The sequence below is a fragment of the Pleurodeles waltl genome, chromosome 12, assembly GCF_031143425.1.
Source record: "Pleurodeles waltl isolate 20211129_DDA chromosome 12, aPleWal1.hap1.20221129, whole genome shotgun sequence".
NCBI lineage: Eukaryota > Metazoa > Chordata > Amphibia > Caudata > Salamandridae > Pleurodeles > Pleurodeles waltl.
The window spans coordinates 500109546-500133302 of NC_090451.1; the positions used below are offsets into that span (position 1 = coordinate 500109546).

At 41.4% G+C, this 23757-nt stretch overlaps 1 protein-coding gene across 2 annotated transcripts in view; it reads right to left on the reverse strand.

The window, feature by feature from the left end:
• LOC138267955 (uncharacterized) overlaps positions 1–23757 on the reverse strand; it is a 1270490-nt gene that overhangs the window by 107485 nt on the left and 1139248 nt on the right. Inside the window, exon 14 of one of the 2 annotated variants that reach the window (XM_069217240.1) lies at positions 22962–23068. In XM_069217240.1, the coding sequence (XP_069073341.1) occupies positions 22962–23068 (107 nt within the window). Of the gene's footprint in view, positions 1–22961; positions 23072–23757 lie in introns of both variants that reach the window. The other variant, XM_069217239.1, reaches the window with a different exon arrangement.

Sequence of the window (23757 nt, forward strand, 5' to 3'; positions counted from 1 at the left end):
CTAGGCCCTGGTGGGCGATACACTGAAGTGCCTTTCCAGCAGTCATTCGGGGGGAGTTCAAGTAATAACTGCGCAAATCAGCCAAATCATCATGCAGAATGTCTATGAGCGAAACTTTGACTCAATCTTTAAAAACACTGGCAGTGCCGTCCCCTGTCCTGCCTTCTCTGTCCTGTCAAAGCATGCAGTATCTTTCCGGGAAAGCCAGTGTAATAGCCAGTAGCGTGGTGGGGCTCAACCAAGTTTTGGTAAGGAAACCAGCCTCTGGTGATAGTGAGGAAAACAAGTCCCAGAGTTCAATCTCATAATTTGGAATGGACCTAACCCTACAGAGAAGGCTGTTAAGTTGTTTAGGAGCATAGGAGTGTGGAGGAAGAAAAATAGTTCCTAATGAATCTGTAGAAGTACTAGCGGATATATGTTAATAATCGTTGGCCGACAATGTTACTGCACATGCATCTTAGGTGCATCATGGAGGCAGTGAAATTTAAAACTGAAACCGGCTACCGGGCCTTCTAGGTGGGATGGAAAATAACTACCACATGGTGTACCTAAAGGGATAGAGGCTCTGTAAAAGTTATTAATTTTATGTAAGGCTTCCGAGATTAGATATTTCTAGTGGGGTACCTGGCCTCTAGTGAAAAAAGAGTAGAGGTCCTGGCACCCTGCGACGGTCAGGTACAGACGAGCGCAGAAGATTGCTTTGTTAAAAAATAATCACAGACATGGTGGTCCGCTGACCCCAGCAGGCCACCTTCGCTATGATGGCAGCAATTCCTAATGGCTTGCAAATTGCAACCGATCTCATTAACATATATGAGGTAGGTCTATTGCGACCCTGTTAGGAATCCCTTTTATTAACTTGTACATTTTTGAACATTAAGAATTGCAATTTCCTAATTGCTATTGGCGAAGAATCACAATTAGGAACTCACAACCCCTAAATTCTGTGCATATGGTCCAAGGTTAGGCAAATAGGTACACAAAGCACAGCCTAGTACAGGAGTTGGACAGTGAAGATCATGCTCCACAATAAACTGTTCCTGATAATGTTCCCCATACCAATTCGGACACCACTCCCGGGGTAAATTAATGTTGTGTGCTTGGTGGCTTTCCTGGTGGTAGTATCTATAGGGGCTCATCTGTCAGGGTACATAGTGGCGTAATGCAAAATGGTGCTCCCCCTCCTCCCAGAGGAAGGGGATGAGGACCACCCTTGTATTCTGTATCTCACACATATTCTTTGGCCTGAATTGGGTCTCCTGAAGAGTTTGCCCCCCTCATAACAATTAGAAGTGGTAAATACAAAGTTATGCATAATGCTAGGTCCTTGTCGTTAATAAAAAGTTATTGTATTTTTTTCCCTGTTTTATTTTCATTTCAAGTGTAAATATTACAAAAATGAAACAGAAACTATACACAAGTAGCATTCAATAATAATACGTCATTTTCTTTGGCTGTTGACATAACTATAAACTCCTCTAATTCCTTCATATTGGTCGATCAGATGTATTCATAAAAATTTATATTTGCTATTTTTACCTTAGCTGTAGAATCAAAACACTCTGAACATCCCTTTGATCAGTTCCCTTCATATAAACATATCCTAGTTTCAGTCATTTTATATCTAGTATGCTTAATACTATGGTTACGTAGCCTTGCTTGTCTTGTTATTCCACTAAATTCTGCCATACAGCTATATACCTTTTAAAACTCCTGACACGTTTTGAGCACACTTCCTTATATTTCTTGGAGCTTTTCATCTTATCCCACCAGCTCTGCAGCGTAGAAATATTTTCAGTCTGCCAAAACTGCAGTATCAATGATCTAGCTACTGCAAAAACAATTCCAATAAAATATTGTTGATATTTAGCTAGCTGGCGTGTTTTCTCAAATACCCCAAACAGAAATAAGCTTGGCTCTAGCTCAATCCTTAGGTTAGAGCTGAAATGTATTACTTTATTTATCTCCAACCAAAAGAGAGTTAATTTGGGGCAGTCTAAAAGATATGTAGCCAATTTCTGTGCCCCTCCTGATGACACCGAAAGCATTGGTCAGGAATTGCTAGAAACATTTTTATGTATCGTCTCAAGGGTGTAGTAAGCCATTCATCTGGAGAGAAAATACATTCTTTTATAATTAGCTGCCCTTAAAGATTTGTAGCCAACTTCCGAAATAATTCTCCAATCGTCGCTAGAGATTACACATTGTTTCGTTCTAAAAAATGTATTCCTGAATTCTGTAGTTAATTCAGAAGTGGATTGATCGACTAACAGCCTGTACCAATTTCCTAGCCTAGCTACTTTACTCTTAATCAGAGCCCTCCCTATCGGGTGCTCTTGGGTATTTGCCATGGGTATATTAGTACTAAGAAAATGGGATAGCTGAAAAAAAGCTCAAAAAAAGTCTAGTTGCCATACTCTCCAGCCTTATTACGACCTCCTACCATGTAATGTATCTGCCTCTTAGAAAAAAGTCCCTCATTTCCTTAAAGCCTTTACTATGCCATTGAGCTGTTGCCATTTCTAAAAGGTGCAGGCCAAAGTATTTACACTCCTGCAGTTGCAAATAAGTATAACCTGATGGTATTTGATGTGTTTTACTTAAAATCTCTGTTCTTTTATTAAAATGGCAAATATACTTGTATTGTGTCTTTTTGTTATAGTTTGGTAGATTTAATGAATGCTGGGAGACTTATTGCTGATTTTGCAATCGTCCTATCGACCAAGAATGTGTTCAGGGTTTTTCAGCTATCAAAATATTGTACCAATGGGTCCTGCAATGCAGTCTGATAATAAACTTGAAAATTAGGAAGTGACAACCCCCCTTGGCTTGTGTTGAGCTGCACTACTGAGAGCCTCACCCTTGGGACTTTTTTTCTCCATATAAAATCTCGTATCATAGAATCCAATTCACGAAAATAGGAGCTATGTATTCTTGTTGGCACATTATTGAATAAAAAAAGAAAAAAGAAAAAGCGGAAGAATTGACATCTTAATTAAAGAGACTCTCCCTACCAGAGTCAACGGGAGAACCATCCATCTGTCCAAAAGTGCTTATACTTTTTCAAGCATCCTAGCGTAATTTAGGTTGAATAAGTGCCCATAGTTCTTGGTGACATATATTCCTAAATACCTAATGGGTTCAGATGAATTAGCTTGCTGTTGCAGTCCAAAGGGAAGATTCTCTGTTCTGCGTTAAATATGAGGACCTCTGTTTTACTTTCATTAATTTCATAACCCCCTGTTTAGGTAAACTCATTAATTATATCCAGGACTCTTTCTATGTTGTTGTTCTCTAGTTTTAAATATAAAATAATATCGTCTGCAAAGAGCTTAATTTTAGGCCTTGCTGCTATTGGTGACAGAATTTCGTTCGAGCTGAGTATTATGTGGGCCAGGGGTTTGATAAAAAGGCCAAACAAAATAGGGAAAGGTGGACAGCCCTCTCTAGTGCCTCTTTTAATCTGAATTGTGCCTCTGACTTCTGAATTAAGAGGGAAAGCTGAATTTGGTCAGGCTGTATAGCAAGGCTTCACAGTTCACTGGATCAAAGGCTTTCTCTGCGTCTGACATTATCATTACCGCAGGAATTGCATTAACCGAGAAATACTCGACTGCCTGTATTAAAAAATTTGTATTAGATGCCATCTGTCTGCTAGCTACAAAACCGTTGGTATTTGTGTATTAATTGTTGCGCAACCAGTGTGATCCTAGTTGCCCATACCTTTGTTAAAATTTTGTAGTCAGCATTAAGCAGAATGATTGAGCGATGTATCTGTTTTCAGCAGATTTTTGCCTTTTTTAAAAAAAAAATTGACTATTATTGATTCTTTGAATGTTGAACGTATTTCTACGCCCTCAAATATTGCATTTTAGAGCTCCGTTAGAAATGGTACTAATTCCTGAATAGCTCCCTTAATCTCAGAGGGCGTAATCTTCTGTGCTATGTCGTTCCGAACCTTTAACGGCACTTTTGGCTTATAATACTAATCTATCTGTGCATGCGAAACTGCATAATTGTTCTCCTAGATCCTTGAGTAATGCAACATAAACACCTGGGCAATATCCTTCTCATGATTAACGACTGCACTTGTCTCGGGATCCTGAACTTGGTATATTATCTGCCTTTCATGTTTTATACGGGTGATCCAAGCCATATATTTGCCTATTTGTTGGCTTTCTTCATAAACCTGCTGCTGTTAGGCCATTGATCTAGCTACTTCATAAAAGTGAAGAAATCTTTTAACTTTGCTTTTGTTTGCTTGAGTTTCCCTCTTGCTGCTTCCTTTACCCCTGCTTTCGTATAATCGTCTGTAGCCTTATCTATATCCGTCTGGAGTTTTTTAATTTCAGGCTCTCGCTGCCGAGTCTGTGATGCTGTGAAGGAAATAATCTGGCCCCTGACTGTAACTTTAAATGACTCCCATATGTTGAACAAGGAGGCGGAGTTCTGATTACGCTGAAAAAATTCCTATATGAATTTTCTCATATCTGTGACCCACTCTTGATTACTAAGTAAAGATCTATCAAACTGCCATCTGGGCCTCTCCTTGCTAGCTGCCTCTAACTCTGTTTACACCATAACTGCTGAGTGGTCAGAGAAAGAGTTTTCCCATATGCACGAGTGATCCTCCTTGAGCGTATAAGAAACTAGAAAAAAATCTATCTGTGATGCTGTTTTATAGCAGTGTGAAAAACAAGTGTATTGAGCAGCTTCTGGGTATTCTTCTCGCCAAGGGTCGGTTATCTGAAAATCGCTTTTTATTGTATCCAAAATGTTCTTAGTTCTGGGTTTTAGTTGTCTTTTCCCCCGATTACAGGTATCTAATCTGATATCTTGAATATAGTTAAAATTCCCTCCAATAATAAGGGGGGCTGTGGCATTCATTGCTATATTGTAGAGCTGTATTAATGGTGCTACTTCAATCATGAGTGGCTCATAATAATTGACCAGATTGATTTGATCCCTGATATTATGATCTTTAACCAAAGCCATCTTCCCATAGGGTCTCTAATAACCTCTTTTATAATCCAATCAACTCTGCTACTTAAATAGATTGCCACCCCTCTTGCTGCCAGCCCAGATAATGCAAATAGAGCTGCTCAGTACTGTTTTGGGATGTATACTTTGGAGTTATTACTTTTTTAGATGTGTTTCTTGAAAATAAATGACTTCGGGTTTAAATGATATCAGCCATTCTAGCATTGCCTTGTATTTGTGCCTATTTGAAATCCCATTTGCATTGCAGGAAATAATCTTAAATTTGACCATATCTCTTAATTAATTTAACAGTAGCCTTTTTACAGCCATACCTAATGTCTGCTACTTTGTTCAGAAACCTGAATTTTCTTGACCCTTCAATCCAACCCAAGTGCACCCCCTCGCTCAACCCCTGGACCCACCCTGTCCCACCCCTCCCTCCCAGGGTGCTCTGAGCTTGAGTCCCTCCCGTCTAGGGACTCTAAGGACTCTCAGAGGACTCCCCTCCCTTGATCCCATCCAGTGATCCTGCCTTAACTCTACTAGTCTGTTGTACTTCCCCATCCTTTTACCCCTACTATGATGCCTTGACATAGCACCGTTGATGCCGAAACAGCCTGGAGTCATCTTAGTCTTTTCCTTCTCGGACGCATAGCAAGCTACAAACATTTTTTTGACTGATTTCTCTTAGCCTTACAGTCCCAAACTAGCAGGTAATATTTTTACAATCCCCTCCCATCTGAACTCCGTATGGAATTCAGAAAGGTTTTTGCCACTTCCACCATATGAAATATATTAGTACGTTCTTTATATAAAACTTTCAGTTTTGAAAGCTGGTCCAGGCCAGCTGGCGCACCCTGTTTCTGGAAAAACGGGATCAGCTCTTTTAGTTCTCGGCATCTGCGCGACGCAAGTGCAGACATGTCAGAGAAACTTTTAAATGAATAATCTCCTGGAGTTACAAAGGTCCTTGCTTTGATGGCCAGTGAAATCATTTTTTCTTTAATGCGATAGTCACCAAAGTTGACCACTATCGTCCTTGGGTGTTTTGCACTTAGGGACTGCACTGCTGGGACTCGATGAGCACATGTAATTGTGAGATCCATCTTGCTGTCAGCAGGCACCGTTAGAACATACTGTTTATTCAGATCTGTGACTAATTTAATAACCGTCTGACCCGACTCTCTCCCTTCTGGTATCCCAGTGAACCTCAATTTAGAGCGGCGAGAGCGATTCTCCGAATCATCGACTCAGATCTGAAGGTTGGTTAGTTCAACTTGGTATCTGGCAACTGATGCTTCCATCTGTGATCCACCATCTGCTAGGTCTGATACTCGTTGTTCGACTTCTTTAACACGAGTGCTCAATTGCTGTATGTTATTTTTTATGAGGCTGAGTTGAGTTTCAGTCTTACGATTTGACTCCTCTTGTGATAGCTTTAAAGCCTTAAGTTCAGTAAGGATTTGGAGAAGCATAGACTCTGTAGCTGAAAAGCCTTCACCCACTTGTTCCCCTTCTGCCTGATTATGAGAGGTCCACCCAGCATGCCCAGAACCTGGATAAGGCAAAGAGCTAGTATTTTCAGCTATTTTGCCAACTTCCTGGTGCCCTGCTATGACCCCATCTGACTTGAGTCTGTCGTCAGAAAATAAGTTCTTGTTCCAGGAGAGATGTAGGGATCTTAGTGACGCTGAGTATTGAATACATTATAGGGGGATGGAGACTGGCGAATAGGTACTGAGTTACGTCTGGCCTGCCCCCCTCCTTTAACTCTTCTGCTGGGAGTGCTAGTTTAGATAGTTCTTTCAGCTCCTTAGGTCCAGCCACGGAAATAGCGGATTCGTCTGTAGTTGCCCCTTGCTATTCTGTTGGATGGTAGTCTGACCTTGCTCTGTTTTTTCTACGGGGTACAGGTCTTGCAATTCTGGATATCCCTGGTGTTCTGCAGGTTACCCTCTATCAGGGTCCTAATTACCTGGTCATTGCCCTCAGCTTCCATAATTGCACCTTTTGCTTTGGAAATGATCAGGGAATCGAAGGAGAGAAGTGTCGCTTGAGAGGGGGGTTGCAGAACTGTAGAGGTTGGGCCTGGGATAGAGGTTTTCTCCCATGAAGCGGGACGTTTGGTTTTTAGATTTCGCACCACCTTCATGTTTTTGCCGGATGGGTGTTCCTTAAACTGTAGATCCTGAGTAATCTTTTTCATAATGTCAGATAATTGTTTCTTTTGAGGTATAGCAGTTCCCCCCCCTTTTACTTATCTGCACCAGCTTGGCTGCCACAAGCTGCACCCACGCCTATGTGGGCTGTTTCCATAGTGCACCAATCTGGTGGCGCCCCTGTAAAGAAGGCCTAGTGTCACTCTGTCTTGGAGGGGAGAATATATTCTCCTTTTGACAAGCTTCGGGACCCCCTCTACCATGCTTTTGTACCACTTTCTGTTCTGTGTCCTCATGCACTGTACCAATGGTCAATGTCCGTGTCTGCGCTACTTTTAGAAACCTTTAAGTTGCATTCCCTAATACAGTCCCTAATGCCCTCTTCTATCTCCGTCTGCCAACAGAAGGTAGTGCTCCATAGAAAGAAGTATTAGTACCAAGGCACTGAGGATATGTAGAAGAACAATTGGGAGAGCACAGAACACTCACAAATAATATCAGTCAAGTTATTTAGTAGGTGGTCAAAAATGAATCCGATACAGTCTAACGAAGCCTTTTTATATTAATTTGTCTAATTTCACTGATAGCCAGACACCACCAAGTTGAGAAGTAAGAGCAATCATTTTATTCTCCTTTTTTAATTTTTTTGTTTTTTAGCATTTTTTTCCCCCCTTTCACTTACCCCTGGTCTCTGTGGCCATGGCCGGGATCATGCTGCTCATGCTCCTGCATTCCATGGCTTAAATCACTCTCCCTTTATTTCTAATTAACTTCAGTTCCAGCTCCAGCACGAGTTCCAGGGGGGTGGGGAGGTCCTTAATGGGTTTATGGGCTTAATATTAGCCACAGGGAGCATCTGAGCGACGTTAGCAACCTGGCTGGTTGCTTTCCTTGTAAGAACCACAGCTTGCTGCCTGCCCAGTCAAAGCTTCCGAGCGGCATGAACTTTGCGTCCTACGACACTGTGTTGCTGTGCTGATGCCTCTGTCGCTTCGGCGTCAGCTGCGAGCATGACGGGAGCTCCAGACGCGGCTATCCACGATCCTTGTCTTTAATAAAATCTTTATTCTCTATACAGTTAACCTCTGAGAACCGACATTCACTTCAATATTTGGAAATTCTACTTTGAGGATCACAGTTTTAATCTTTGCATCTGGGTAGTGAAGTATTTAATGGTGTTAGAAGGTGGGTTGCATGTGAATCTGGGACAAATTCAGAGTTGGAGAACTACAGTTACGTGTAGTAACATTTTCTTCTCTAGCAGTGAATGTTTCATAAATTTGCATGTTTTATATTAGATTCACAAGCAATATTTAGATGGAGGAAGTGAGTCTCACCTTAATGAAGCAAGCATCTGACTCCCCTCCTTGACAGGATATCCAGACAGTGTTGCAGTGTGGTCAAGGCATGTGGCACTCCAGCTTAGAGCCTCACCATTGTTCTCAAGTAATGGAGGATTTCTTGTTAGCTGCCTGTTGACATTATTGTGGCAAAATGCAATACAAAATGCAATACATAAAAATACCACCTAACACTTCCTTTTTTAATATTACTTTACTCTAAAAAGTGACCAGTGCAGACAAACATCTAATCTGTTGTCTGAATGTCCTTGATTTTTTCCAAATAATAGCTATGGAGACCTCTTTGCATTAAACGTGTGCAGTGATTTCTCTGCTGGGAGAAAGATTTTTTTAAAAACATAAGAACCGCTTTATCATTTGGTTCAGGTGAGAATCAAATGGTACTTTATGTATAAATGTGAGAATTGTCTTTAAGACTACCTTGTCCTTGAAAGATCAATCATATGGTCCTTTCACTAAGAGCGCCCAAAACGCCATGCCTTGTCTAACAGATGTAGTCGCAATACTAAAGGCCATTTTAAAGGTCAAAAATAAGGTTTTTAGACAGAACTGTATTCAGCTCCCAAGTTGAGACTTGTGTTTTGCATGCAACATAAAAAGTCCAGACAACCGTCAAATTAACTCTTGACAGTACTGTGAGAAAGTAAAGAAAGTGACACAGATTACCTCCGTGAAAAAGGGAGGGGCTTTCTGTGGCAAATGGCCCAGCTGGAAGAGAACTTTAGATCAATCCCGGTTAGCTCATTGCTTTACAGCTGCCAATCAAGAAGTCTTTAGCTAAGGCCAAGGCTTTAGCTTAGTTAATTATTGCTTTACAATGTGTGTACTGCATGTACCTGGAAGGTGGATGATCCTTCCCCCTTTCAGCACGTGAATTACTTATGTAAAAACAATTCCTCAGCTCTGCCTATTTGAAGGGTGGTGTCCACACCAGTAGTCGCTAGAGGCAAATACCTCTGTCTATTTTCTCAACCGTGTTTATTAGCACTTTCTAGGTGTCTTTCTCAGCCCCAAGACGTTGAGGCAGGTATTGAAGTGGGACAAGTAGATTCTGACTATCATGACTTCATCTGCCTTTTCCTGCAGCAGCACTCTTTCAACGGCCTAATTGTGAAAAGGAGTCAAGAGTGGAACAGAAGGACTACTTGCAGCATCACTGCTAAATGGCTTAGAACTTAAGTCGAAGGGAAGTTGAGCAGTCTATGTGTATGGAAATGTGCATGCATTTGTTTGTGTATCTGTTTGTGTGTGCCTATGCATCATGTTGGTCAGTGTATGCACTCATATCAGTGTTAGGATGAATGACTGTCTGTGTATATTTGTGAGGGAGTCCATATCATAGTGGAGTCCCTGTAATAAGCTACACACCTCACCTTAACCTGTAATAATGGTTCTGATATACATGTGCTCATCCTTGACATGCTGTGGGCATTCTTGACGTAACTGTGGCCATCTCTGGCAGATTCGTTGGATACATAATGCAGCTCATCTGTGACTTACTGTGGATATTCTTTACATATGTGTGACTATCCCTAGTATAATGGCGGTCCTAGCATAATAGTGCCTATCCTCAACATATTTTGGGCATTCATGGCGTGACTGTGGCTACCCATGGAATAATGGTGGCCTTGGAATAACAATGCCAATCCATGACATATTCTGTGATTCTTGACCTAATCATGACTATCCTCCGTCTAATAGTGCCCTGGCCTTACTGTACCCAAACTTATCATATTGTGGACAACCGTGATATACCTGTGGGGACCTGAGACATCTGAACCTAAATGTGTCAACTGTTGACATATGGTGGGCATTCTTGACTTAACTGTGGTATATGTGGCATAATGATGACCCTGTAAATAACGATGCCATAATGAGGCCTATTCTCTTATTCTTTACATTGAAACTTTACAGGGGAACTTTGTATAATGTTTAGAAACAGTTCTAAACCTGATTCTAAATTTTATATAACGTTTCTAAACTTTATATAACGTTTCTCATCCTTAATATACTTTGGCTTTCTGGACATAATTTTGGCTGTCCCTGCCATTCTGGAAGCTTTGGCATAAAGGTGTTCATCGTAATATACTGTGGCCATTGTTGACATGATGGTGGCATGAATCCCTTCCATATGTTGGATGCTTCTTGTATTTTATTATGATGAAAATGAAATATTAGCATAAAGGAATAATCCGTCCATATGTAACAGTGGTACATGAGTAGTTGATGAAAATGATGCGCTTATATTTGGCAACAAAATCTGTATTTGCCAAACATGAAAAGCGGGTATTTTATAGTAAAAAAAACTGGTTGGTTCACAAAAATGACACGATTTTTGTTTGCGAGCAATTGAGCTTATTTGTTCGAAACAGAAAGTATCTATTTGATTACCAAAGATTTATAAAATATATTTAATATTGAAAGGCATAGTTGATGTTGAATTCAGAAAACTAATCGCTGAGCTTGGGTTCTAGGTGTCAGAGGACACACGCTGCTATGGTTATTATCTCATGATTTGGCTTGACTAGACTTGAGTTGACTTGACATGTTGAAAATTATAGGTCACATGAAATTGCATATCCAAAACATCTGAACTGCCTGAATTTCATTAGCCAGTTTTTAGGAAAATTATGCCTAACAATCTACCAGTTTTGTGTACATCTCACCTTCATGGCATACTTTACTCTCACATTTAATAGGTTGTTCAGCAGGGTACCGAATAGGTTTACTAACACACATGGTTACATTTTGGACAGCCAACACCTTAACTACATTTTCTTGAAAGAACGATGCTTGGGCCACTGCCCTGGTCTCCATTTTGTTTATGAGAAGAATTTTGCCCTGATTCAAAGTATTTCTTGTAGAGATAGTTTCTGGAGGAGCCCAAAAATCATTTCAGTTAGAGCTGCTTCTGAAATTGTAGTAACCTATGGAAATGTTTTTTAATGTATGTTTGCAGGCAGTTCTTTTGATTTTCTAACCAGGCCCGGACTGGCTTGAATGCTAGCATAATTTTGACTCAATTTTCCAAAACCCCTGACACTGTCATAGACTGGGTGTAAAGGTCAGTCTTTTATAACTTTATTTGGTAATCGGAAGAATGGATAATTCCTTTAGGTACTCACTTTGCAAGTTTACGAACACAAACCTGCAAAAGGTCTCAGTCACAATAATTATTAGAGAACAATGCATTGTACAAGGGTAAAGCGACGGAGGAACCAGGTGAATAACCATGCCTGAACCATAGCTTTGGAGAAAATAAGAAGGAAGCTTATATTCCAAACCAAACAAAGAGAAACAAGTAGGACCATTAAACTGAGTGGACACTATTTAAAACCCTGAAGAATGAGTTCCATGAAGCAGCCACATACAGACAACCCAGCAACAAATCTGCCAGCAAAAATGAACCTACTCATTGAAATGAAAGTTCCCTTGCTGATGCACTCAATATGAGTGCCATCTTGGACTAGGATACCAACAATGCTGGTGTCGTACAACCTACATCATGGATTGGTGATATGTCCTCATGGTCTGCCTCCAACCTCTGCCATGAGTCTATGGCTCATCAGTAATAGTGTCATCCTCTCTTAGCCAAGGGTCGCTAGTCCCTGTATGTCCCTTTTGACAGAAACCCGAGTAGAGGTGGTGCAATAATGGCATCTGCTCTAGAATGTACATTAGGAATAAAGGGCTGCGCCAGGATGGCAGGAGTTGCAGGCGGACAACTTCAGTTGCAGTTAATGAAATCCAAGGATGCTGGGTATGTGCGAGCACACAAATGCTGGCAAACAAGTCCCCAGAATTGGAGAATGTTGGTTGGTGGGCCACTGCTGCTTGTCTAGAAAATCTCTTGAGTTGTATGGAGATGTTGAGCCCGAGAGACCACAGCATGTTCTTTCCAAAAGCCCTGGGTTTGCTTGGAAAAACACAATAACATTTCAAATGAAGTTGGACCTGCACAGATGACACAGGTTCTGAAGAACAATCACATATGGAATGGCCCTTCCAGTCAATCAAAAATAGCAATTGCTAATTGTGAAGGCAGGAATCACGCATAGCAGCAACACCATATTCTAGGAGAGCTCACTTATGTTGCAGTTTTGTTGAGGAACTCACTGGGTACAGCAGTGTACAGGCAAATTGGTATCAAAGAGGTCTTCTAGACTTTTTCAACAACATTATGTAGCCAACCTCAAAGACCTGATAAGGCATATATCAGATGCATTACAACAGATTGCTCTTCCTAGAATCACCAGAAGGATATGGATGTCTTCGAAGACACAGTGTAGCATGTGAAACAACAACAGGCTACTTGGGACCTAAATACTGAAAGAGCTAAGGTGGGCCTCCCAGTGGTGTTATAAAAAGCTTATGGAAATAGACATATGACATTTTTACTAGTAATTATCACAACTAAGAAGATCGCTGAGTTACCTACATGTATGCGAGGAGCCCTGATTGTGATGATGAGAAAACCATGTAAAGGTACCCAATATCACATGCCATGTAGGCCAGTGTCTATGATGATAATGGACACCAACATTTTTGGATATGTCCTGGTGCTTAGACTAGGAACAGTTCTGACTGATCTGGTTCATGAGGACCAATGTAGGTTTGTCCCGGGTCATATGACATTACAGAACATACACGACTGGCACATCTTTTAGGTTAGATGAAGGACAGGGAAGATAAAATATCACTTGTTACTGTGGATACAGAAAAAGCCTTTACTACTGTGTCACAGGAATACAATACATGTATTGGAGTCTATGAACTTAGCTCTGGCTTCATTGCCTTGGTATCACTATTATACATTAAACTACGACATGTGTGAGAATAAAAGTCATGATTTCAAGAGGACGGACACTGTAATGGGGCACAAGGCAGGGCTGTCTCCTGTCTTGGCTGCTATTCACTTTAACTCTTAATAGGTCTACTTAGGGATCGATGAAACAGGATCAGGTTTGTTATGAAATCCATGTTGCATCCCAATATGCTGATGAAATGTTTGCATGACTGCACAATCTGGCAGAACTGGTAGAAAAAACTGTTGGAGATAGTAGAGAATGTTTGTACAGTATCAGGATCGAGGGGCACAGCTATAAATCAATATGATTCCAGATTGACTAACTGAGACCCATGCAGTAAGTATGCCAAGTCTCTCGAAACTTACTACTGTATGGTTTTGGAGGTAGAACTCCCTTCAGTACGTATGAGTCCAAATAGCTCACACTACTGAGAGATGGCATTCTCTTAAGACAGACAGAATGATCATGAACCTAAAATGATTGCATTTTGGCAGGCTTTGCCTTCCTGGGTGTCTGGATGGATGTCTTTTGGACCTTACATCCTTGGGGTGGTTTTCCCCAACGTTTTGCTTTCAATCCTCCTGTTTTTTTCTGACTTTGGTTTTGCTGGCCTTAGAACTCTGCACATTTTACGACTGCTAACCAGTGTTAAAATGCTTGTGCTCGCTCAAAAAAACATGGTAACATTGGCTTTCATCCGATTTGCACCTTTAATTTACTTGTAAGTCCCTATAAAGTGGCACTACATGTACCCAAGGCATGTAAATTGAATTCTACAAGTGGGCCTGCAGCACTAATTGTGAAACCCATGTAAGTAGCCCTTTGAACAGGTCTCCTGCCTGCCAATGAAGTCTGTGTAAGCAGTTTACCCTTCCATTACAATCTGGCAATGCAAGGCCTAAACAAACCTTCCTTTTTAATATATAATAATTCATCTCTAGGGGGGCCTAAACAGCCATTAGAGCAGGGTGCTGTGTATTTAAACAGTTGGGTATGTACTTTTAACTTTTACATGTCTTGGCAGTGAAAAACTCTTCAATTAGTTTTTCACTACTGGAAGGCCTACTACTCCCATGGGATATCATTGGGGTTAGCTTATTACATTTAATAAGTGATAACTTTCAATTGAGAGCAAGTATAGAAATCAAGTTTAATCTCTAAACAATTGCAATTTAAAAGCCTCTTCAATGGTAAAGTTGGATTTAAAGTCATAATTCTGAAAATGGCACTTTTAGAATGCTGGCAGTTTCTTTTCCCAGCCATTTGGTGCCTGCCGTCTGTATACTGGGTCACATTACTAGGTGTAGCTGTCAGTTGGTCTTTGTGTAGTACTCCCAGACAGTGAGAAAAAGGGAAATATGTGCTGTCAGGTTGGGATATTATTGTCAGGTTGAGGGGGACGAGCTGGCACCTACTACACTTGCACATCACAAAGACACTGCTTCACCATACTCACAAAGTGTTTCACACTAGTCTTTTGTGTACCCAGATGAGCTGGGACCAGAGCAGTGAGGAAGAATACTCCAGACACCTCTGAGGCAGTGGGGACTCTAGAAGCTTCTCCCACTTCAAAGTGGGCACCAGGTACAAGTACTAGACCATCGGACCCAAGTCTTCAGCACACTTCTGGGCCTAGGGAAGACTCAAAACAAGGGCTGCTGTGATACTCTGCTGCAAGAAGGACTGCCTTGCTGCTCTGCTACTCTGATGTCCTGCTGCCTTGCTGTCTGAGTGAGCAGGATTAGATGTGCTTCTTGAACCCAAGACCACCAGAGTAACTCTAAGGGCTAGTTGGTTGACCTCCTAATCAGAGCCTCAGGGTCAGATAAGGCTCCAACCATCTTAACCCCTGCACCTAGACTCTGACTGCTGTGAATCATAATCTTTCAAGTGGTGCCCGTCCAGTCCTGGACCCTTAAAAGTGGGTCTAAAGGTGCTCTGCCAGCCCAGATGTGGTCTCTACCAGAACCACCATAGCGTGGTACATTTCCCAGTGGGACTAATTTGGCCCCTGTATTTGGCTCATAGTACATCATGGTTGGCCTGAATACGTGACTTAATCCTGGTCCAGCAAGACCAGATGACCACATTTGGTGCTTTGTGCTATTAAGCACTATTGTTACCTAAACATTTAAAACTACATATCTCCGGTTCTATTGATTTGATTTTTGTCATACTGATGTCAAATGATTTACTTCATTTTACATAACATCCGTGTGCACCTTTCTAATTGGAACCCAAGAGGAGCACAACTGGAGCAATGTCAACTGCTGCAAAGGTGCTGCAAGGGAAAAGACATGAGAAGCCATGCCAGGAGCTGCCACGGCTGCCTCAGAGAAAGGGGAACAATCCACTGAGGTATTAAAGCCAAAGGAATCCCCACAGGCTCCAAAGATGCCATGTTTACCCATCATGGTTGAACTGTTTTTCAAAAGTGTTTAAAAGTTTTCAATGTCTTTCACAGGTTAATCTTTATGAGGTCTTCTTGGGGTTCCTTCCTCTTAAATTACGTAATCATTCTACTTTCCTTCTATGGTGTCACTGGAACATAAGAATCAGAAACCTCAATTAAAAATCAGCTGAAAATATGACCATCCAATGATCACAAGGCTTGTGGAACTGCATCACCTCCTCCTGAGGGAGATCCAACCAATAAGTATCATAATTAAATAATCATTAAGTAATTCTTCCTCCAAGATGGGTAGCCTTAGTATCTCCCATACAGTGGAGACCAATGGAAGTAATGGCAGAGAGGTATGAAATTGACGAAAGCCTTCTCTCAGAAGGCGAACCTATCACGGATGATACTCTGATGTGCACTGCCAATAAGGGAGCCATGGACGGAAGAGTCATTACTGTCAGCACAAGCACTGACACCGAGTTAGTGTTCGTGAGTGACTTTTGATTACAAGAACATCGATCACATGCGAATAGCATCGTTCAATGGCAAAGGGGATGTGGGCAGAGGATGAGTCTGAGAAGCAGATGACAGTTTTGGCACTTTGTTAGGCATCACCAATACAGCTGTCGATGAGAAAGGGGTCCGATGTTGGTGCTGTTGGTCATTTCCCTCAACCTATTTTTATGTATCTGTTCTTTTAGTCCTTAACTTGCTTGGCAGTTTTGAACTATGCATCACTTTTTTTTTGTCCTCATACACTTCTGGCTCCAAGTCAACTCCATACCAATTGATCACACTCTCTTGTACGTGGAGATGAGTAATGACAGAGAGCCAGAATCTCTCTCACTTGACCCTAGGTACAGAAATCTGCCCAAGGAGGAGAGTACTGTGGCCCCTAATCACTGGACACAATGTGATAACACACCCCATTATTGTGTTACTCTCCAGTTTCCCTCTGTTCCACCGTGACCATATATTTTCTTTATTTTTCTTATTTGAAGTTTCCACCACCATATCCATCTTTGATGTGTGGATGTGTGGATAAGGGCGTCAAGCCAGTCTACATATGAGGGAGGGGATTCAGATACCCATTTCCGACAAATTTCTCTTCTAGCCAAGAGTATCGCATAGAAAAATACTGTCTTCGTCTCTCTACTGCATATTTTTCCTTCTTCCAGTAAACCAAAGGTTACTAAAAGAAGGCTCGCTAAGATACCTTGCTTCAAAATGTTTGGGATTGTTGTACATACTTTTTCCCAGAAATAGTACACTTCTGTGTATTCCAAAAACATGTGGATGTCTGATGCACTTTGCAAACCACATTTCGCACAATTAACTGCTTCCTCCCCTCATCTTAGAAAGCTTATAGGGAGAGAAATAAGCCCTGTGCAGAGTGAAGAGATGGTTCCTCCTTAATGAGGCAGGTTTATCTGCCCTAAATAGTGTGCGAATTGATACTTCCGATCTGTCTCGTATTTGTCCGGGGACATCATTTCCCTCAAGAGGGTGTCTGGCAGCTTAAAGTCACTATCTAACGTGTCCAAGATACCCCAGTACCAGCTTGATACCTTCTTAAAATGCCAATGGTCTTTAATTAGCTCATCCTCTAGCTTTGTAGACCCAAACTAACTGTGGCCCTCTGTACCCAGCTTCTCCACTGAATGTACTTCAACCTCTAGAAAGGTTTCCTCCTGTCCACTCCGTAAGTTCTTCCAAAGATAATAGAGAGCCATCCCTAACTAGGTCCCCCCAATATTCGACCCCCACTCTCTCTTAAGAGGCAATGCCAATATATCTATCAAACACTCGGGGGTAACTGGGGAGTCCCAGACCGGAGCCCATTGACTATAATACTCTATTCTTGCGGCTTGCCGCAACTTGTACCAGGCCTTTGCTGCATCTTGTAGTATTTTTTAATCTCACTTTTGTGAAGAATTAGCGGTAGCTGAATTCATATAAAAAATATTTTGCTGTGCCTTTTTTCGTGCCTACCATAAATGTCAACATCTCTCCAATCGCTGAGCAGTCCAGGGACGAGAATAACATTTTAACATTCTTGAGATGGAATGCCCACGCATATTAATGTATGTCAGGGAGTGTAAGGCCCTCCTTTCTTTTCTTCTGTGCAATTTCTTTCAAGAAATCCTGGGGCCTTTCTGAGCCCAGATAAAATAATTTATGATCTGTTGAAGTGTATCCAGAAGTTTTTTATCTATTTGTAGAGGGATAGAATTGTAAATAAAATTCAGCTTGGATACAATTATCATTTTGACCCGATTCCAATAATTGTAATAGGGATATATGCTATCCTTGAATTAGCTTACTACACTCTGTTACTGCTTTCTTTCAATTAACCACAGCTATTTGTTCAAATTCCTGCACAATTATTAGCCCTAAATACCACATAGTTTCCTTAATGTGTCAGCTGTCACTCTTCTGGTTCCATGTCATTATCTCTGTTTTGCTGGAATTAACATGATAACCCGAGATCTTCCCAAATTCCTCCGCAACAGTCAATAAAGTAGGTAAGGCTATAGATAAGATAGGGGTATAAACTAAGAGGTCGTCGGCGTAAAAAAGCAACTTTCTTCATCCACCCCTTGCAGATAAAAGGAAGGAAATGTGGAATTTTGCCAAATCTTTCTAGCAAAAGGTTCCATATATAAATCGAACAACAAGGGGGAAAAGGGGCAACCCTGTCTAGTACCCCTAGTGATCTTAAAGGGCTCAGTTAGCTTCCCATTCACCAATACCCTGGCCTCAGGAATGTGATAAGTTAGACGAATAGCCCGGCAGAACTTTTTGCCCAAATAATTTTGTTTAAGGATCATGTTTAAATAGTTCTAATGTACTCTGTCAAGAGCCTTCATCGCATCCAGAGCTATAACAGCTAGTGGTTCTCGGTAGGCAGTAGTTAAATCAATGGCACCAACTAAATTAAACGTTTGTTCATGCAAAAGTCTATTTCGGATAAAACCTTTTTGATCCGGATGTACCAAGTCGCTTATCACACCACTTAACTTATCAGCCAATATTTGAGCAAATAACTTGTAATCGCTATTTAACAAAGATATTGGTCTGTAGGATTTGCATCTAACTGGGGATTTCCCTGGCTTTAAAATAAGAGAAATAGTTGCCTCATGCCAGGAAGCTGGTAATGGGATTCCTTCTTTAAAAATTTCTGAATATAGTTGTGAGATTGCCGGAACTATGGAGTCTCCCAAAGCTTTATAATGTTCAACAGGGATGCCATCTGGCGTCGCCGCTTTCTCCCTCTTACTCTCTTTTCGAACTGCTCTTATCCCTCCCGAGAAATAGGTTTAGTCAAAAGAGTCTGCTTACCCTGTGTAAGACAGGGGATTGTTTCCGTACCCAGCCAATCACTAACCGCATCCTCTCGTACCTCCTTCTCCTCTGTATAGAGTTGTGAGAAGAACTTTTGAAAAGCCTCTTCTATATCCTCTGAGGTGATAAGCCTAACCCCGACTGTTGTCCACCATCTCCTTTACACTGTTCCACATTTGTTTCCTCTTAATCTTCCAAGCTAGTAGTCTCCCTATACCTTCCCCATATTCAAAATGAGCATTCATGGTTGCTTTCCATCTTTTTGCAATCTTAGTCTGCAATACAAGATCCATCTGCTGCCTCAGCTGACATATACTGTTATTCGAACACTGCTTGTCCCCCCCCTCAGCATACTGACTATTACATTGCAGAAATTCCTGCTCTATACCATTTAGTTAATTCCTGTAACACTTATTTCTATAGCTTACAAGACTTATAATCTTCCCCCTCATCACAGACTTAAAGGTATCCCAACCTACAATTGTGGAGGGAGACTCTACATTAACTCTGAAAAAATCCTCTGTCTCTTTACAAAGGTAACCGATGACCTCCTCCTCCAGTAACAAGGCCCGATTGAGAGTCCATCTCCTCCCACCAGCTTCCCGGGGGCAACTGATTTTCAACATTACTGCTGCATGGTATGATAGATGAGCAGGTGAATACATAATGTCCTCTACCAGACTACACAATAGGTGGTCTACTAAAAAATACCTAGCACTCAGAGCAGTTAGGATAGTGTCCAGCTCACTCTAAATTAGAGTGCATATGAGCACTCTATGTATTATTTTTTAATCTTGGCCTAAGCCCATTTCTGATTTATTAAATTATGATGGTTAGGGTTTAGAGCCAATTTTACTTTTCTGATTTCTTCTCTCCTCATTATATTGTCAAATTTGCATTCATTCTCGGCATTTCTACTCTTGAGAAAAGACCTCCGGTTAAGAGCCCCCCTTTTTTTAAAAGGGGTGTCCGTCAGACATTGCTGTGCCGGTCTGTTGTGGAGCTTGCCCAGTGATGAAGCTTGACATCCTATTGGGGGGTGCGAGGGCATTTTCTGCTCCTGATAACAGAGTTCCCCTGTGCTTTATCTCTGTTTTTCTTTTTTTTGGAACAGTGTACTTTATAATTTCTACTAAAAAATAGAACATCTGAGAGGCATGACTATACTTTTTATTGTGAAACGAGAATCCCTGCTTCCCCCCCCACTCTCTGCCTCCACGGATCGCACAGGCCAAAGTCTTTCATCATCGCTTTCAGGTATTGTTGAGACTTCGGAGTACCCATTGCTCTAAATTTTACTGATCTATCCATTTTATTATCTAAAACCACATTACGGTCCGCAGCCATAATGATCAGGTCTGGAACCTCCAATAGGTGGGAGAAGAGCATCCTAAGGGGTTCTAAATCGTCACAATTTGGGCCATAAAATCCTACTAATATAAATTTCCTACCACCCAGTGGTAATCTAGCTATAATCCATCTACCTAATCTATCAGATACCACCTCTGGCAAGGTTGCATTAAAGTTATGATCAGTACTAACGACACATTGCATCCATTTCTGAGTTTTAAACAAGGTTATACTTTCCTCCTTAGCTCAATGCATTTATTGCAAAGTTATTATATGAGCTGGGGAGTTCCTAAGGAACTGCAGAATTTTCCTGGCCCTCCCTTTAACCTGCGAACCGTTGATATTCCAGGACATTAGTTGTAATAATCTATTTTTGTCCCTCTGGCTCCCTTTCGCCTTATCAAATTAAAATGTGCCTAACTGAGGAGTATAAGGTTATTTTTCCTGTTTTCGCACATGCTCCCTACCCTGTGCCCACCTGCTGTCCCCCTTTGTGCCCGCTCCCATATCTCCCCCCCCTTGGAGAACACCCTTTCTATTAACTGACCAACTGGTCCCATTTAAAACGCCTATGGGCTCCCCGGCTTTCAATATCAAAAAATAAAAACTTTTCATTACACGGTATCCCCCTTCTTTATTGCCTCTAATAATTCATCCACTGCAGTGTGGTCCCTGATGTTGTGCATTTTATTATTGTACATTACACGAATGTTCACTGGATATCTAAGTTGGGCCACCGCACTTGCATTGTTAAAGTCCCCCAATCGTTTTCCCAGCTCCCATTGTCTATTTAGTGTTACCCTAGACAAATTTGATCTGATCTCAAATGAGAAGCCCTCAACTCTTAGAGATTTCATTCTTAACATCTTTGCCAATATTTTTTCTTTCAAAAGGTATGTTTGGAAATTTAGCAGGATCTTTCATGGCTTCTTATTGTTGGGATTCCTCCGGAATGGGCCTCTGTGGATCCTCTGGATATCGTTCGCAATCTCTTCCACACTTTCGTCCAGTACAACTGCCTTTTTGATGAGAGAAACTACATACATTTCTAAATCTGCTCCCTCCGCTCCTTCTGGTACATTCAAAACTCTCAGGTTATTCCTTCTAGAACTGTTTTCCAACTGTTCTAATTTCTCCTGCAAATCCCGCTCACTCCCTTTTAGCTGTTGAATTTCTACTTTATTCCTCCTCAACTCTTCTTTTATAATGTCAACTGATTCCTCAAGGGCTTGAGTTCTAAGTGCTAGGAGGTCGATTTTTTTTTCCAGTGATTCACAAGCCCCCCTTATTTCTCCTTGATTTGCTTCTGAGACTGCAAAACCTTTTTTAAATATTATCTGAAAGTGACAAACACATAACTTCAAGAGTATGAGATTCCAACGGAGTGGCTTGAGCCTGATTATTCTTCGAAATCAAAGTGAGTTGGGGCTCCACAGGATCTAGAGGCCCGGGCGAATCAAGAGTCTCAGGCATCTCCAAAATTGGCTCATCCAAGGTCTCCACACCCCCATTACCCTTACCATGAGTTGTGAGGTTAATTTCTTCAAGGGGCAACCTAGTCAAAGAGGGGGGCTAATCCCCCCCTTCTCACCCATCGCGACTCGCAAGGGAGAGGGTCCTTCACTCAGATCCTGCTCCATCTGACTGCTGGTGGTATTACCCAACACTTGTGGCAGCGCTTTAAAGTATGCCCATTGGGAGGGGGTAACTTTAGAATTAACAATGCTTGTTTTGTGCTTAATTTTATTTTTCCTGGCAGAATTACATGCCTCTTCTCCTCTCAAAGATCCTAACAGCCTGTCCTCCTGTTTCCCCCTCTCCTCTCCACCTCTCCAGCCTGTGCTATCTGTAGTGGTTATTTTACCTTTCCTCTAGTGTCCCCTTTGTTTTCCTAAAGTCAGAGTGGGGCCTCCTACTGTCTGCCACTTTTCCCCAGCTTCTGTACTCACAATAGTCTCTTTGGCTCCTCCACCTGCATTCGTGGCTACCAGGGGATCCAGGGCATTGTTAGACGCTGTTCCGATCACTATAGCCACCGCACGACTTTTGCTGGCTCTGCCTGTGCTCCCCCAGAGGGGAAGTCACAATGCTGCTCACTGGCTCCTGCTGAGCTCCAGGGCGGTGCAAGCCCAGCTTGCTGCCCTGCCAGGACCGTCCACGCTCCACCCGCAGCCCTCAGCAAGCCACCCGCACATCAATCAGCTGCTGTGGACCAGCAGCGGGAACTGCGAGGGAGTCAGCTCCTCATGGACCAGGCAGGGAACCCAGGTACGCGTTCAGTAAGCGGCCATCATGCCGCCTGCCATGTTCTCCGTCAATGGCTTCAAAACGCTACTCCCAAATCTAAACAGTATTGTCTTAACCAATAATGAGATGTCTGAACTGTGCATCACTTTGTTATAAATAAACTGTCAATTCCAGACAGCAACCACTCCTGCTCCTCTCTTAATAGACAATACTTCCAAACTTTTGTTGATATGGTCTACCTGGACAAATCTTTAGCACCATAATGTTTTGAGGCGGTTCTTGTTTGTTTTTTATTTTTAAACTCTACCTGAACAAGTTCTTTTACTTCAATTTGGTTATCTTCCATTCCTGGACATCGCTGCATCTTCTCAATGAATTCCAAGTTAAGTTGATTTATTATGCTTTCTTGATCGTCTACTGAAAGTAAACACACAACTTGATGAAGAAAAACTGAGACCATAACACAGATTAGACTAGTCTGCTTTGTGTAAAGGTTCAACAACTTCTTCATAGACTTAGTAGATGCACATTTAGCAACTATTCAATGCCCTAAACATGTGCAGATGTATCTGTATGTGTGCAATTTGGGATATACGCCTGGCTGATATCTGCAATGTACACTATGTGAAATTCAGTTGAGCAGAATTATAACGTGTTACATGAGTTCAACACCACTTTTAATGTCAGTCAGTCAAACAAAAATATGTTTATTCGAAATGCCTAATCCATTCAATGCAACATTATACACACTAATTATGCAAAACATATATGAATCCATAAACCAGTAAATTATCTTTATATCCAAAAGTATGTCAAACTAAAATATAAATGTAGTTCATCCCAGTGTCGCTGAAAACTAAGCACATCATTTCAGTTATATCAAACGGTGGAGCAAAGTCACCTTGACATCTCACTACTTCCCTATAAAATATGACCTTAGAAAGTGCATTTGCATTTCTAAAACCTCTTATATAACAAGCACTTGCAATGGCAATAAGTATGGCTTTCAGGGAATTTTATAGGGTAATGTGAATCATTACACATAAATAGCAATAGACAGAAATATGTATTTGTATTGAAGCAAAGAACTGTAGAATAATATT